The 16,858-nt window shown below is 44.0% G+C and overlaps 1 protein-coding gene across 5 annotated transcripts in view; it reads right to left on the minus strand.

The window, feature by feature from the left end:
- Positions 1-16,858, minus strand: part of SLC16A14 (solute carrier family 16 member 14) — a 39,035-nt gene that overhangs the window by 11,446 nt on the left and 10,731 nt on the right. For all 5 annotated transcript variants that reach the window (XM_061387398.1, XM_061387405.1, XM_061387412.1 and 2 more), the window contains exons 3-4: positions 13,828-13,971; positions 7,207-8,190 (exon numbers count right to left, since the gene is read on the minus strand). In XM_061387398.1, the coding sequence (XP_061243382.1) occupies positions 7,207-8,190; positions 13,828-13,971 (1,128 nt within the window). The remainder of the gene's footprint in view (positions 1-7,206; positions 8,191-13,827; positions 13,972-16,858) is intronic.

The raw sequence follows: 16,858 nt of genomic DNA on the forward strand, positions 1-16,858 counted from the left end.
TGATATCTGTATCTCTTGCTTATTGTAGCCAGTGCTTAATGTTCCTGAATGAGTCAAGGCCATCATAAAGAAAAACAAACACTTAATAGCATCAAAAATGTATACTTTTCAAAAATCCCTCAACAGCTATGAATTCTGGATATACTTTAAAAGGAAACCAAGCTTTTGAGTCTGTTATTTGATACATAAAAGAAGAGAAAATCAGAATCTTTAAATGTGGCTTAGTAAATGTTCTATCCAGAGAAGGCAATGGCACCCCACTCAGTACTCTTGCCTGGAAAATCCCATGGACGGAGGAGTCTGGTAGGCTGTAGTCCATGGGGTCGCTAAGAGTCGGACACGACTGAGCGACTTCCCTTTCACTTTTCACTTTCATGCGTTAGAGAAGGAAATGGCAACCTACTCCAGTGTTCTTGCCTGGAGAATCCCAGGGATGTGGGCTGCCGTCTATGGGGTCGAACAGAGTCGGACACGACTGAAGCGACTTAGCAGCAGCAGCAGCAAATGTTCTATCATCTTTTTTTTACTCTCCAATTTGAGACAAGAGGGACAGATAAGATTACGCATATAATCCAGAAACAGTGATTCAGCTTCAGCACTGAATCAGAAAGTTCACTGACACGTGAACTAAAATACACCCAGCTTTGCTAGTGCCTCCATTTGTCAGCTGTGGAGCACTGTGAATTATGATGAAGTGAAGAATTCACTGGCAGATAATGCTGAGTGGTATGTCTTCACAAGCAGAGTACAAGACAGCACTATCTTAAGTTATAATTTGTAAAAAATCAATACATATAAACAAGGTTCTTTTAACAGTCCACTCATTCCAGATGAACACTGATCTTGTCGGTTTAACAGTTCATTCCTCACTTTTCTATGATCAAGTCATTGGGAGTTAGAAAGTGGTGCCTCTAAACAACCAACAGCTCAAACAGGTTGATTTTCCACCACTGCTTAACATGAACTCAGAGACAGGACAAAATCCTCATTAGAAAATTAATATGTACTTGGGCTTCCCTGGTGACTCAGAGGTTAAAGCGTCTGCCCCCAATGCGGGAGACCCAGGTTCAGTCCCTGGGTCAGGAAGATCCCCTGGAGAGGGAAATGGCAACCCACTCCAGTATTCTTGCCTGGAGAATCTCATGGATGGAGGAGCCTGGTGGGCTACAGTCCATGGGGTCGCAAAGAGTCGGACATGACTGAGCGACTTCACTTCACTTCAGTGATTTTTTTCAATAAAAATTTCAGTTCAGACTATTTACTTACTTACTTTTTTGTTAGAAGTGGTTGAGTACAAGCTCCAGGGCTCTGGGACATGGCCCCTATGCACCTCTCTTGCTGCCCCGAACTCAAATAGAGGCACAAGCCATTCTGAATTTTTTGGAGTTTCAAGCACATTTGTCTTGGCACCCTGACTGTACATGTACTATTACTCCTTCTGGGGGGACAGTAATAAACCCATCACCCTTAGAGAACATCCTACCATCGCCTTCCACCACTCCATCATCCCTGTTGCCTGCAGACTATAGAAAACAGCACTTGGTATTGTTATAGCCTCACACTGAATTAGTTATATTTTAAACTCTTTCACCTTTCCTCTACAAGTATAAACTTCTGTAAAAACACCTTCACACGTCCCAGTCTTTAAAAGTAACTCAATTTTTCAAAAAGTGCAACCAACTTTACCAAACAATTTGACAGTGCAAATTGTTAGGAGTGGCCCTAACTGTTACATTAAATGAATTCCATGGTTTTCTCCAATCTACCTTTAGGATTTATTCTGAAATGATTCCAGATCCTGCCATCTCTGCTAGTTTGAACTCAACCCAGTCCTGAGTCTGATGCAAAGCAGGTCGGGAGACAGCACTTCTATCACATGCTTCAGTCCAGCACATAGGGACAGAACTCGTTAGCAACGACACATTTCAGAGGAGACGCCCACCTCATTCATCCATCACCCATCTCTCCCGTCCTTCACCCATCTCTCCCTATAGGTCTGATCTCAGTCCTTTGTTTTGGAGCTCGGAATTCTTGGCAGTCCTGATCCAACCATCAACTGAAATCAACAGCTTCAAAGTAAAAACCTGGTTCCTTATTAATTTGCATTCCTTTTTCATTTGAGTCTATCAAATGAGGAGTGATGGCTGTTTTTCTTACTTAATAAATAAGTGTTCCAAGCTCTTGGTGAAAAAAATTACAAATTATTGTTAGCCTGTTACATTTTGTGTGAATACTGGAGATAATTGTGGATGCTTGGTCAGTCAAATCTGGTGGCTGAGTTTTGCTATACTTTACCCTGGAAACATCTAAAAAAGGATCTACTATTACTACGTCTTTTAAAAGAGACAAACTGAATGCCCAGAACATTATACAATGAATTACATCAAGAAGTTAGTGTTGCTAAATGACACGGTTGAAGTGACTGTTCAATATCTCTGATTGCATATTCTTCTGCTAAATGGATATGTGTGATTATCTAACATGCTACTAAATTGTACCAGATTTTTTTTAATGCCAGTAGAAATCACTTTGAAAAATGGAAAACACATTCATTTTTAAACCCATTAAAAAGAAAAAGCTAATGTGAACAGTAATTTTCCTTATAGCACTTCAAGCTAAGTAATAATTTCTAGCCCACCTGGAATTTCTAGCAAGAATTTAATGTGGTTATTTAGTCACTCATATTGCCAGCCACTGCTATAATGCATAAAGGCTGGCCTTGTGTCTCATTGCAATATTGGCTCCTTGGCCTGGAAAATCAATGAATTAAACACAATGCAGTTAGCCAATCATGATGCTCAGCATTTCTCAGCGCATAGGTTCAGTGGAAGAAGAAATAAACAAAAAGAAGGAAAGGCCCCTTTAGGTTGCTGGCCTGGAGATGTACATCAGAACATTGATTTTAACATTTCCATGGCAGCATTTTGAGGATTCCCTGGTGGCTCGGATGGTAAAGAATCTGCCTGCAATGTGGGAGACCCAGGTTTGATCCCTAGGTTGGGAAGATCCACTAGAGAAGGGAATGGCTACCCACTCCAGCACTCCTGCCTGGAAAATCCCATGGACAGAGGAGACTGGGGGGCTACACTATGGCAGCATTTAACACACATCCACCATTAATACAGTGCTTTCTACCATCCATCGTGGATCAAATTCAGCTACAGACTCCACTTCTAGGGAGGAACCTTGAAGCAGAGATCAGACCTGAGGACTGAGAGGTGGGTATAACTCCCTATCTTCTAGTTGTAATTCCTTTCCCTTCCACTCAAGAAAGGGCACTAGAATTCAAATGTGTGAAAAGGAAATGACCATAGGGATGGGATAAGAAAACCATGCTGTCAGACCTTGGTGCTTTAATTAACACTGATCATGAATTACGCAGTACCTCATAGCTGCTTTGTGATAGATAGATTGCTACTGCAATCTAATGAAAAAGTACAAGTGAAAGTCACTCACTTTCTTTTCACTACTCTTTGCGACCCCATGGACTATAGAGTCCATGGAATTCTCCAGGCCAGAATACTGGAGTGGGAAGCCTTTCCCTTCTCCAGGGGATCTTCCCAACCCAGGGATCAAACCCCACGTCTCCCGCATTGCAGGCGGATTCTTTACCAGCTGAGCCACAAGGGAAGTCCAAGAATACTGGAGTGGGTAGCCTAGCCCTTCAAGGGATCTTCGAGACCCAGGAATCGAACTGGGGTCTCCCACATTGCAGGTGGATTCTTTACCAACTGAGCTATCAGGGAAGCCCATTGCAATCTAATGGATCAGTATAAAATAATTTCAGACTGACCATTAGAAGCAGAAAGTACCCCCTGATCATGCAAAGAAACATCAATGGCAGATTCTATTTCCACATACAATATATCTGAAGGACTTACAACAAGAGGGTGGATGAGTCACTGATTAAGTCCCCATCCCCTTAATGGATATTTAACTTCTTTGGAAGTTACCACTGGTTGATTAATCCAATTCCCATTCCAAATCTTTTCTCCTTTCCTTCCTCTAGTCCCGAGGCTAGAACGGAAAGTTCTCCAATTTTCATTTTCCCTTGAAGCTTAGACTCACTGTGAGACATGGTTCTGGCCAATTAGATATAAGTGGAAGTCTGCTGGGACTTTCATCCCTTCCTCTTTCTTGTTATTAGTAAGTTTGTAGTGACTGGAGCCACTGGAGCCAGTATGTGACTGTGAGCAACCAGCATGAGTAAAAGGCCAAAAGGATCTTGAGACATTGTCTCAATATCATCTAGTTTCTGAACTCCAGATTTCTGGTTATGTGATGCAATTAAATCTCTATTTAAGCTATTGTTGTTGGGGTGTGATTTTACAACCAAATGCATCCCTAACTGATAGAGAATTCTATACAATGAGATCACCGAGCAGTTCTGACTTTTCAGCTGCCAACAGTCTACTGCATTGCTATAGATATTCACTGTCACCTAGAAATGCTGGCTTGCACTTCTGTGTATGAGCAGAAAATAGGAGCAGCCTGACTCAGAAGGGGCCCCATATGTAGCCTCTGGGTTTCCTAAAACAAGTCTTGCGTTTTAAACTTTAGACAGCCAGCTGCCAGCATTGTCAGCTGAACTGTTATTGTTCAGTTGCTAAGTTGTGTCCAACTCTTTACGACCCCATGGATTGTAGCCTGCCAGGCTCCTCTGTCCTTCAGTATCTCCGGGAGTTTGCTCAAACACATGTCCACTGATTCGGTGATGCCACCCAACCACCTCATTCTCTGTCACCCCCTTCTCCTCCTGCCCTCAATCTTTCTGAGCATCAGTTGAATAAAAAAAAAAAAATATATATATATATATATAATTTCTGGAGCTTCAAATCGTGTTGGGTGGGACATAAAGATGGGTGTGTTAGTTAGCACAAGCCCTCTGCCAGTAGGGCCCTAGGATAGGAGATGACTGTGGGTCTGTAGGGAGACTGGGAAGAGAGGTGGGAGGGTTTCGGCCTGAATCCATGAGTTTCCCCAGCTACCGGGAAGAAGTATTTCTGCACAGGATATGAGAATAAAGGGCCAGGAGCAGCCAGAAAGGAGAGGGTGGGACATTTGAATAGGTGAGGCTCCTCCGGTGAAAACCCTGCCCAGAACTTCTGGTAGCTCTCACAACTGCTGCCCAACCCCGGCCTGGATGCCCCCAACAGCCACCTCCTGAGACCACCTGGGTGTTAACATTTGACCCCAGCCTCTGTCATGCCTTGCAGGCTCCTGCCTTAAATCTCAGGACTGTGGGGAGACTCTGTGACTTTGCCCAGCACCTGACTTCTTGGGGACTGGGTCAATATGCCACAAAGCTTAAAACTTGCCCAGAATGACAGGTTCAGAGATGTACCTGCCCAGGCATGGGACTCCTCCTGGGTGCCTATGGCTTCTGGCATGCCTTATGCAAGTAGTAAATTCTCCACTGAACTGAGGTGAACGTATGTGAGAGATCTCACCCTAGATGTTGGCAACTGGAGGCCTCTGGGCCTTGGGTAAGCAGAATGTCCCACCTCTCCCCAAATGCCCACATGCTAATCTCTGGAACCTGTGAAGTTACCTTAGGCGGCAAAAGGGACTCTGCAGATGGAATTAAGTTTAGGATCTTGAGATGGGTTTTTTTCTGGATTATCCAGTGGACCCAATGCCACAGGCATCTTTAAAAATGAGAGGAGGCAGCAGAGTCAGAACCACGGAGAAACGAGAAGATGCTCTGCTGCTGGCATAGATGATGGAGGAAGGGGTCAGGGGACAAAAAAGCAGGTGGTCCCAGAAGCTGCAAAAGGCAAGCAAACATATTGCCCCAGAGAGCTTCCAGAAAGAATACGGTTCCACCAACACCTTGGTTTTGGCCCACTGTGATCCAGTCCTTGGAAGGAAAGTTATGACCAACCTAGAAAGCATATTAAAAAGCAGCGAGACACTACTTTGCCAACAAAGATCCGTCTAGTCAAGGCTATGGTTTTTCCAGTGGTCACGTATGGATGTGAGAGTTAGACTATAAAGAAAGCTGAGCACTGAAGAATTGATGCTTTTGAACTGTGGTGTTAGAGAAGACTCTTGAGAATCCCTTGGACCGCAAGGAGATCCAACCAGTCCATCCTAAAGGAGATCAGCCCTGGGTGTTCATTGGAAGGACTGATGCTGAAGCTCAAACTCCAATACTTTGGCCACCTGATGCAAAGAGCTGACTTATCTGAAAAGACCCTGATGCTGGGAAAGATTGAGGGCAGGAGGAGAAGGGGACGACAGAGGATGAGATGGTTGGATGGCATCACTGACTCAATGGACATGGGTTTGAGTGGACTCCAGGAGTTGGTGGCATGCTACAGTTCATGGGGTTGCAAAGAGTTGGACATGACTGAGCAACTGAACTGAACCGAACTGATCCAGTTTAGCCTTCTGACCTCTAGAACTGTAAGATTATACATTTGTATTGTTTTAAGCCAGTAAGTTTGTGGAGATTTACTACAGCACCAGTAGAAAACTCCTGGGCTTCTCAAGTGGCACTAGTGGTAAAGAACCTGCCTGCCAATGCGGGAGATGTAAAAGATACGGGTTCGATCCCTGGGTCAGGAAGATCCCCTGGAGGAGGGCATGGCAACCCACTCCAGCGTTCTTGCCTGGAGAATCCCATCCCATGGACAGAGGAGCCTAGTGGGCTACAGTCCATGGGATCGCAAAGAGTCGGACATGACTGAAGCAACTTAGCACACACACAGAAACTCCTACAGGGCTAGCTCCAGCCCACAGATCTGTTGAATCTACAGATGTGTTTTGAAAATCTGGAAAAGTCACCTGAGAGTGAAGAGTCCTAGCTTCTCGTGGGTTGTTGGTTGGGGGTGGGGGGAGTGCTAACAACAGGAGAGCTAGTCATGATTTTCTGTTATTTCTTGGTGAAATCAGCTTGAACTGGCAGAGACTGCCTCCTTCTAATGGGGTGCAGGCTCTGCACTATGGCAGTCTCTGTTTTACCAGCCTGGTTGTTTATCTCACAGGTTAAGGACCAAAAGTTCATCTACATTCTATGTGAAAGAATAACCTTTAAGTTGCTAAAATTTATACACAAGAAATTGGGGGCAGGAATGGGGGCAGGGAGAAAGGAGTGTGTGCACACATGGAAACTTACTTCATATTCATCCTGGATTTTTAATATAAATGAGAACTCGACCTTTCTACATGCACTCTAAGCTCTTAATGCCTTGAAGGGTTTACCTGCAAAAGGCGGTCCCAGCAACGCAGAGATGCCGTTAGCACAGATGATGATTCCGTAGGCATTGGCCAGGTGCTCAATCCCCACCAAGTCTTCCGTCACCACGGGCATCAGGGAGAAATAACCGCTGGAAAAGCCTATCAGGGCACAGATGACTGCCAGGCCAGCGTAGGTGTGCATCAAGGGCAGAATAAAAATACTGAGGACCAGGGTGAAGTTGGCCATCAGGAAGACATTCCACACGCTGATGCAGGGTAGGTCGGCCACAATGCCCAGGACCACTTTCCCGAAGATGTGAACTATGGCTATGATCGAAGTCAGGGGGAACACATCATTTTGCTCTGATAAATTGTACAAGTTGACTATTTCTGGGAGGTGAATGAAAGGGATGACGAAGCTGCTGTAGGCAAACAGAGCCCAGAAAATAAAGGCGACAAACATCCGATTAGTAAAGAGCGAGGCTGTCCCAAAATAGCCCGAGTACCAGTCCCAAAAGCCCTTCCTGACCCTCATGGTCAGCTGGCTCACCGTCTTCAGAAGCCGGAAGGCGCACATGTCCTTTCTGTGCACGGCTTTCTCCTGGCACGCCTGGGCGGGCGCGTCCCCGAGGGAGCTGTCCTCGGTGCCAGGGCCTCCCCGCTTCTCCTCGGCGTCCCTCAGTTGTCCGCTGGACCTGATCGATTCGGTGGAGTGAGCCGGCAGGACGTGGTGCGGCGCCTTCCCTTCCGGACCATCGCCGTCCATCCCAGGCGAGAGGGGCCTCATGAGCGCCCCGCACACACACAGGTTCAGGGACACGGCGCCCTGGATGAACATGGCGTTCCGCCAGCCGTACTCCGCGCACAGGTACTTGAGCAACACCGTCATGAGGAACGTGCCGAAGCCGGTCCCGGTGGTGCTGAGACCCTGGGCGAGCGCGCGCCTCTTCTGAAAGTACCTGCCCACCATGACCACGGCCGGCAGGTAGGCCATCCCGCTGCCGAAGCCTGCGGCCCCGAGAGGGGAGAAAAGGCAGACAGCACAACGTAAATGGCCACAGCCCCAGGTGGCAGCCTTCGAGATCATCTGCATCTCATTACCTTCATCTCGGTAACTGTTTTTGAATAACAACAATAGTTTAGCTGCTAAGTCGCCTCCCACTCTTGCAACCCCACGGACTAGATATAGCCTGCCAGGCTCCTCTGTCCATGGGATGTTCCAGGCCAAATACTGGAGTGGGTTGCCATTTCCTTCTCCAAATAACAATAGCCAGTACTTATTGACCACTCACCGGGGTCCATGTGCTTTACAGACATTACCACAGGTAATCCCCTCTATAAAATTGTAACATCTTACACAATAGATGCCATTATTCCCATTTTGTACTTGGAGAAGCTGACACTCAGAAAGACTCTGAACCCAGGTGTGTTTTTGTCGTCCAAAATGTGGGCTTTTCCTGCTGTGGCCTACACCCACCCCGAGTTTTCTCTTCTTTTGGATAACTTTTAAACAAAGATATAATCATGTTTGTTTTAAAAAAAAGGAGCTTGGGAGGTAAGTACCAAGATCATCACCCACAGAAGCCTGTTTCTAGTCCATCATTTCTCCCAACAGGCTTTTCAGAATAGGTTACACCAATAATAATAATAAATTATATTAGATAAATTATATATACTAAATAAACAACTAAAGTAAAGTCTGCATTCTCACATGAGAATATAAGCTCCACCAGGGCAGGACTGTGTGTATTTTAGCCCTTGGTATGCTGGGCATTGCCCAGAATACATAGCATGTGCTTAATGATTTGTTGAAAGATAGCATGCATTCTGAGCCCTCTGCTGTCAGTGCTAATTGCACTTAAAACACAGGAAGTACTCATGGACAAGGGGAGGAAGTGATTCCAGGCAATTTGCAGAAGCCTTAGGAATGGGCCAATGTGTTTCCAAATTCATCAGAAGAATAAAAGGAATTAAAATGTACCCATGAGTATACATAGCTACTAGACATCAAAACCACCTAATACTCATTTGTAGCTCTGATTTTTTAAATTGTATTTCTCTTAGAAAACAGGAACAGCTGGTGGTTTACATGGGCAAAATTAATGCTGCTGGGGAAGGTGGTGTGTGTTGGGGGCAGGGGTACTGGGAACACCGTGCTTTCGCACAGTTTTGCTGAACCTAACAGTTGTGGTGCTGTGCTCAGTTGTGTCTGACTCTTTGTGACCCCATGGACTGAAGTCCACCAGGCTCCTTTGTCCATGGGAATTTTCCAGGCAAGAATACTGAAATAGATTGCCATTTCCTTCTCCAGGAGATCTTTATGACCCAGGGATTGAATCCACACCTCTTATGTCTCCTGTAGTGGCAAGTGGGTTCTTTACCACTGCAGGGCACCTCGGAAGCCCTAAAATGGCTCTAAAAATGAAGTTTATTAAAAAATAAAATAAATATGAAATCAAATAGAGCACTGGCCAAGAGGTTAAAGGTTGTGTTCTCAACTTCTAGGTACAGATGGAGGGAAACCATAAAACCCCGCTTCAGTTGTTCAAGGGGTTCCCATTCTGTTCTAATGCTTACAACCTCCTGATATTAGGATAGCAGCTTAATAGCAGAGAAGAGACTGTGACCAACAGCATGCCCCAAAGCTGAGAAGCTTCCCTAGTTCAGCATCATTTAACAGTTTCAAAATTACTTGAATTTGGAAGGAGACCAGAGCAGTCATACACACAAATATAATAATAACAGTTACCGCTAATTGAGTGGCGATGATGTTCCAGTTGCCTTTCAGGTTTTATCTGGTTTAATTTTCATAATAACCTGAAAGCTACCTGTTGGTTATACCCAAATTATTAAAGCGAGCATTGAACCTCATGGAGATTAAGAAACTTTCCCTGCAACAGGTAGCTGGAGAATCTGGATTGGAAGGCAGACCCAACTGCGCGGTTGGGTCCCTTTCCATCGTCCGTGCTCTGTCTCATCCTTAACTGCTCATCCCCTGGCTGCCAGGATGGAGCTGCAGAAGCATTTTGCTCCAGCTTTTAAAATAGATGAATTCTTTAAACTGGATAATCTCATCATTATCTTATCTGAAAAATGAATCATTCCTTGATATCATAAAATATCCAGAAGGTATTTAAATTTCTAATTGTCTTAAGCTGCTGCTCAGTTGCTTCAGTCATTTCCTACTCTTTGCAACCCTATGGACTGTAGCCTGCCAGGCTCCTCTGTCCATGGGATTCTCCAGGCAAGAATACTGGAGTGGGTTGCCATTTCTTTCTGCAGGGGATCTTCCGGACCCAGGGATCGAACCCATGTCCCCTGAATTTGCAGCTGGATTTTTTTTTTTTTACTGCTGAGCCACTGGGGAAGACCCTGTCTCAAAAATGACCATATTTTTAAAAGATTTGTTTAAATCAAGTAAGGCCCACACTTTGCTATTTGTTGGTCTATATATATATATATTTTTTTTTTTTTTTTTTTTTTTAAGTCTCTTAAGTTCTCTATTTTCCTCACAATTTACTTGTTGAGGAAACTGGATCATTTGTCCTTTGAAATTTGCCATTCTTCATTTTTCTGGAGGCACAAAAGTTTACTTTTCAAAATCTGATTTGTCACTGACAATAACCAACATCCCAAATTAAATGTGGTTACGGATCACTAAACAGCAGCAGAATGAAATGACTAATAAGGAACCGAATCGAGAGACCAAAGCATAAGAGTAGCACCAATTATAACATCATTTAAATAATAAATACTCCCACGACGTGGGAGAAAAAAAAATCCGTGCCTGATGCTATAAGCATCTATTACCTCTCCTTGTCCTGAACAGCATCCCCCTTCCTCATGTGACTTTGTGATTCATAATTGGCACAATTATTCTATGAGTGTGTAGGACAGGCCTTGGAGATACTGAGACCCAAGCCCAGTGGTCAAGCAGGGCCCTGGAACAATTCTTCACCACATCAGGTCGATTCCCTGGTGGCTCAGCCAGTAAAGAATCCGCCTGGAATTCAGGAGACCCATGTTCAATCCCTGGGTGGGGAAGCTCTCCTGGAGAAGGGAATGGTAACCCACTCCACTATTCTTGCCTGGAGAATTCATGGTCAGAGGAGCCTGGAGGGCTGTAGTCCATGGGGTTGCAAAGAGTCAGATTCTTTGCAAAGAGTCAGACTGAGCGACTAACACTTTCAACTTTGTACCCGGATAAGCCAGGAAGAAGAAGAGCAGGGGAGAATCAATCTTGTGGTTTTGAGTAAAAAGCTCGGATTGGAGGGAAAGATTCTTCCAGGAGCCGAGTAAGAAAATGGAGCCCTTAAATGGCAGAGCTGAAGAAATTTGTCCAGACTCTCCTGGGTAAGTAAGATCACTCAAACAGATGTTAATTTTCTGCTCATTAGGAGGACATCCATGCAATTTTAATTGCCTAGATGTTAAAAAAACAAACAAATCTGCCTCAAATGCTTCTTATAATGAAGGATGTCACCAAAGTCTCTTTCAAACATAAAGAGATATGTACATACAGATATACAAATATGTTTATCACTGTACTGTGATAAACATGCATACCCACATATGTATCTCAATAACTTGCCTTTAAAATTTTTTTAATTAATTTAGTTTTGTTTTTGTTGTTTCAGTCACTAACTTTTTGCAGATCTTTGCATCTAACTTTTTTCTTTTCTATAAAATAAGGTCAATCAGTTTCAAATGTCTCACTAATGACAGCCCAACAGTATACAAGCTAGCTGACTTAGCTGGATTTTCCACTTAAATATAATTATATTTGGGGAGAAAGTGGATACATTTATTTTCAGAGACTTTCTTCAGGTGTTTCCTGTATAAAAAGTGGGTACAATAAAGTGTTTCACTGGTCTCCTGATCTTTTTCCTACTTCCTTAGATCCATAAATACTTGTTGAATAAATAAGTAAATGAATGAATATGGAGATCACATTATTTGAGGATCCAAAGCAACTAATTGCAAGACATAAAATTCCATTTAAACAAAGAGTCTGCCCACAGGCATGTCTAAATGATGGGAATAAATTTCAAGTCCTAGTTTTTTCTTTTGACCATGCTTGTGTGATCTTAGTTCTCTGACCAGGGATTGAACCTGAGCCATGGCAGTGAAGGGCAAAATTCTAACACTGGTAAACCCCCTGGACCACCAGGCAACTCCCTCAAGTACCAGTTTTGGGGATCAATTCATAGTACATATGTCCAGACAGCATGGATCAAGTTCCTAGGGGCGCCCATGTGTCTGCCCAGAGACCCTGGAGTGACTCCCTCAGTTTTAGCAGAAGTAAAATCCCTGTGCCAGCTCTATTCATTGGACTGTTATGGGGAAGTTTCTAAATTGCCTCAGGAAAAACATTTTGAATTGTTCTTTAAGAACTGTTGTCAAGTCCTTCACTTCAGATCAATGGTTTCCAAACTAGGCTTCATAGCATACAGAAGTGCTTTTTCCACCTAAAGATGTATATGTGGATACATCCTAGAGAACCAACTTGTCAGCTTATGTGGACAATTGGTTTTTATGTTCACCTTCTCCTGCTACCTTAAAGCATAAACTTAAGCTTACAATAAAAACATTGTATTATATATAATAGCAATTATATATTAGCTAACATTTGCTTAAGACTTTATTATGTGCCAAGCATTGTGCTAAGTGCTTCATACAGATCATTTCATGTAACCTTTTCAATAATCCTGTAGGCCAAGCAGTCAATTATTCCATTTGCAGATAAAGAGACTGAGGCATAAGCAAGTTAAGTAATTTTCCCAAAGTCACACATACACGTGGGAAAAAAAACCCAAGGGTTCCAATTCTAACTTTGAACTCTTATGAAAACAGCGCCATCAAGATGCCACTTATGACGATTATAGCTCTGTATTCTAAAAGGTCAGGCTGGATCCAGTTGACTGAAATACAATTGTATGAGTAAGACACTACTTATCCGTGTGCATTCTGCTATCTGTTGATAGAAGAAATTATGGCTGGGAATCATTTTGCAAAATGGATATGCAAACTGTGCTGCCTGAGCCAATTGTTATATATCTCCTGGGGACTGCCACTCTGCTCTGGATTTGATTCTTACAGTCTCTAAATCTGTGTGGGTTTTGCTGCTATTTCATTATTTTGAGCAGAACCAAAGGAGAACGTGATTTTTCTCTGATTCACGCTGGATTCTGCAGTTCTTAAATGAGAGAATGTTGTTAGTACGTGGGTTTTGTTACAAGTAAAGGACTAGCACTTAGAACCAGATATAGAAAATTTAATTAAATTCTATTAGGGAGGCCAAGTACAGCTGTTCGGTTGTTTCCTCACACTTCAGGCATATTTAATATCTTATATTAAAAGTATTACCTGGAGGATAGGATATGGGTAGGGTAGGATGGAGACAAAGGGACTAAATATTTAATGGATCTCTTTTCTCCACGACGAAACTCATCGCCCAAATGCTCAACAGGAACACATAAAGTCAAGTTTAGGAAAACCACTTATGGGGACTTCCCTGGAGGCCCAGTGGTCAAGACTCTGTGCATCTAAAGCAAGGGGTCTGGGTTCCACCCCTGGCTGGGAAACTAAGATTCCATACGGTGTGTGGCGTGGCCACAAAAAAAAAAGGAAATCCACAATGCTTACCAGCTGCCAGTCCAAAGGTAATAAAGAGATAATACACGTTCACGGCGTAGGCACTCAACACCCAGCCCAGCGAGTTCAGGAGCCCTCCGATGATGGCTGTCCGGCGGCACCCACAGGTGTTAATGAACAAGCCGATGAAAGGCCCTGTCACAGACATTGAGAAAGGAACTGACTAGCGGAAAGTTATGACCAACCTAGACAGCATGTTAAAAAGCAGAGACATTGCCAACAAAGGTCCATCTAGTCAAGGCTACGGTTTTTCCTGTGGTCATGTATGGATGTGAGAGTTGGACTGTGAAGAAAGCTGAGCACCGAAGAATTGATGCTTTTGAACTGTGGTGTTCGAGAAGACTCTTGAGGGTCTCTTGGACTGCAAGGAGATCCAACCAGTCCATCCTAATGGAGATCAATCCTGGGTGTTCATTAGAAGGACTGATGCTGAAGCTGAAACTCCAATACTTTGGCCACCTGATGCGAAGAAGTGACTCATTTGAAAAGACCCTGATGCTGGGAAAGATTGAAGGTGGGAGGAGAAGGGAATGACAGAGGATGAGATGGTTGGATGGCATGACCGACTCAATGGACATGAGTTTGAGTAAACTTCGGGAGTTGGTGATGGCCAGGGAAGCCTGGCGTGCTGCAGTCCATGGGGTTGCAAAGAGTCAGACATGATTGAGCGACTGAACTGAACTGAACTGAGTGGCATTTTATTTTCATTTTATTTTCTTAGGGAATCTTTATATGAAGACAAAACATTACTAGAGCTGTTAACTAAAACAAACCAAACCCCCTGCCGTGGCCTTATGTGCAGAGAGCTTTTGGCACGCAAAGACAGGTTTCAAAAATGTCCCCGAAGAACACAAGGTTCTAGATTTTCAGGGAAGACAGGCCTGAAATAAATAGACATGTTGATTCATTTTCTGGTCTACAACAGATCCTACACTAGAGGTCCAGGGGCTCCACACAGCCTGTATATACATTTTGTTTATCGAGAACAAAGTTTTAAATGTTTTGAGTCAGTTGCCAACATTTAAAAATTAGGATTATTCATAAAAAAATCCAGGGGCAACAGATCTTCCCATACGGCCCAAAGCAGCTGGCTGTGCACGGTAGGTGATCCTGTTTACCTGTGTCACACCCTCTCCGGTTTGCCGCAGTCCCCACCCACATGTCAGTCTCTTATTTGGCCTCCTGGTTTCATGTACGTGGCTTGTTTGGCTTCTGTACACATTTGAGTTTTTTCTCCAGACTTTAAGCGAGTATGGAAGGGGTTCTCGGGACGTCCATGCTTCAGGCGAGGCACCTGTAGCCTGTTTTCATGAGGACATCTAGATGCAAACCAAGCCGGAAAGAACTTCTCATGACTTCACACATACTTCAGGCTCTGCTGACTCTCAGTTCCAATGAGACCCATCAGGCTATGCATTTAGGACACTGTGTGGAGATTCAGGAATACACTTTGCTCTATTTTGTTTTTTTTTTTTTTTTTATTTTTGTCAACCCTCTTTTCTTCCTGCCGTTGTGCAACTTGTCTTGGGATAAGTGATTCCTTCTTCAAACATTTGAGGCTGTACTCAACATTCAGTGTTGTTGTTCAGCCGCTAAGTCGAGTCTGACTTTGCGACCTCATGGACTGCAGCACACCAGGCTCCTCTGTCCTTCACTATCTCCTGGAGTTTGCTCAAATTTGTATCTACTCAGTCAGTGATGCTGTTTAACCACCTCATCCTCTGGCTCCCTCTTCTCTTTTTGCCCTCCGTTTTTTCCAGCATCAGGGTCTTTTCCAATGAGCTGGCTCTTCACAACAGGTGGTCAAAGCATTGGAGCATTCAGTAAGATCATCCATTTTATTTATTTTTTTTGACTGTGCTGTGTGGTATGTGGGATCTTAATTCCCCAACCAGGGGTGGAACCCAAGTCCCCTGCATTGGAAGGGTGTAGTTTTTACCACAGGTCTACCAGGGAAGTCCAAGATCATGCATTTTAAACATCATCTTAGGAATTCCTTGGCAGTCAGTGGTTAGGACTCAGCACTCTCATTGCAGTAAGATCCCTCAAGTTGTGCAGTGTCACCAAAAAAAATAAAAAAGATGTCACATTTTTTGATCATGATTACTTTATGCAGTTATGAAACCCTATGTTCAGGTGGGACTATCTCAGGCTAAACACTTACTAAGCTGGGACTTCCTGGTGATCTAGCAGTTAAAGAATTAGCCTTGCAGTGCAGGGGATGTGGTTTCAGTCCCTGGTCAGGGAACTAAGATCTCACATGCCGTGGGGCAATGAAGCCCATGCAAATACTGAGCTTGTGTGCTACAACTAGACAGTCTGTGCGCTGAGATGAAAGACCTCACATGACACAAGGAAGGCCTCAAGTGCTGCAACTAATACTCGACAAAGCCGAACAGAAAAAGAATGAATTTAGTTTCCCACGGGCGAGTCACTGCCCGAGAGAGTGCTTTCAACTCTGTGCGCAGTTCATGGAATTTTTAAATTTAAAAGCGGTAACTCAACGTCCTTACAAGGATGAGAAAGAGAAAACAATTTATACTTATTCACTTCAAATATATTTTTGGTTCTCATTCAATGTCATGGCAGGCAGGGTGGTAGAGTGGGCACCATTTTGGAGTCCAGTGGACCACATCTGAAGCCTGTCCCTCACTTACCGGTTACAAGTTAACTTCAGTAACGTAACGTCTCTGAGTGTTGCATGATCTCCTCTGTGAGATGAAGATGATGGTCTGGCCCCCAGGCTTGCCAGAGAATCAAATGAGATCATGTACATCATATGCACTTGGCATGTGCATGAGTTCATGTATGCTAAGTAGCTTCAGTCGTGTCCTACTCTTTACTACACTGTGGGCCCACCAAACTCCTCTGTCCATGGAATTTTCCAGGCAAGTATACTGGAGTGGGTTGCCATACCCTTCTCCAGTGGAGCTTGCCAACCCAGGGATTGAACCCACCTCTCTTACATCTCCTGCATCGACAGGCATGTTCTTTACCACTAGCACCACCTGGGGAGCCCACA

The sequence above is a fragment of the Bos javanicus genome, chromosome 2, assembly GCF_032452875.1.
Source record: "Bos javanicus breed banteng chromosome 2, ARS-OSU_banteng_1.0, whole genome shotgun sequence".
NCBI classification, from domain to species: domain Eukaryota; kingdom Metazoa; phylum Chordata; class Mammalia; order Artiodactyla; family Bovidae; genus Bos; species Bos javanicus.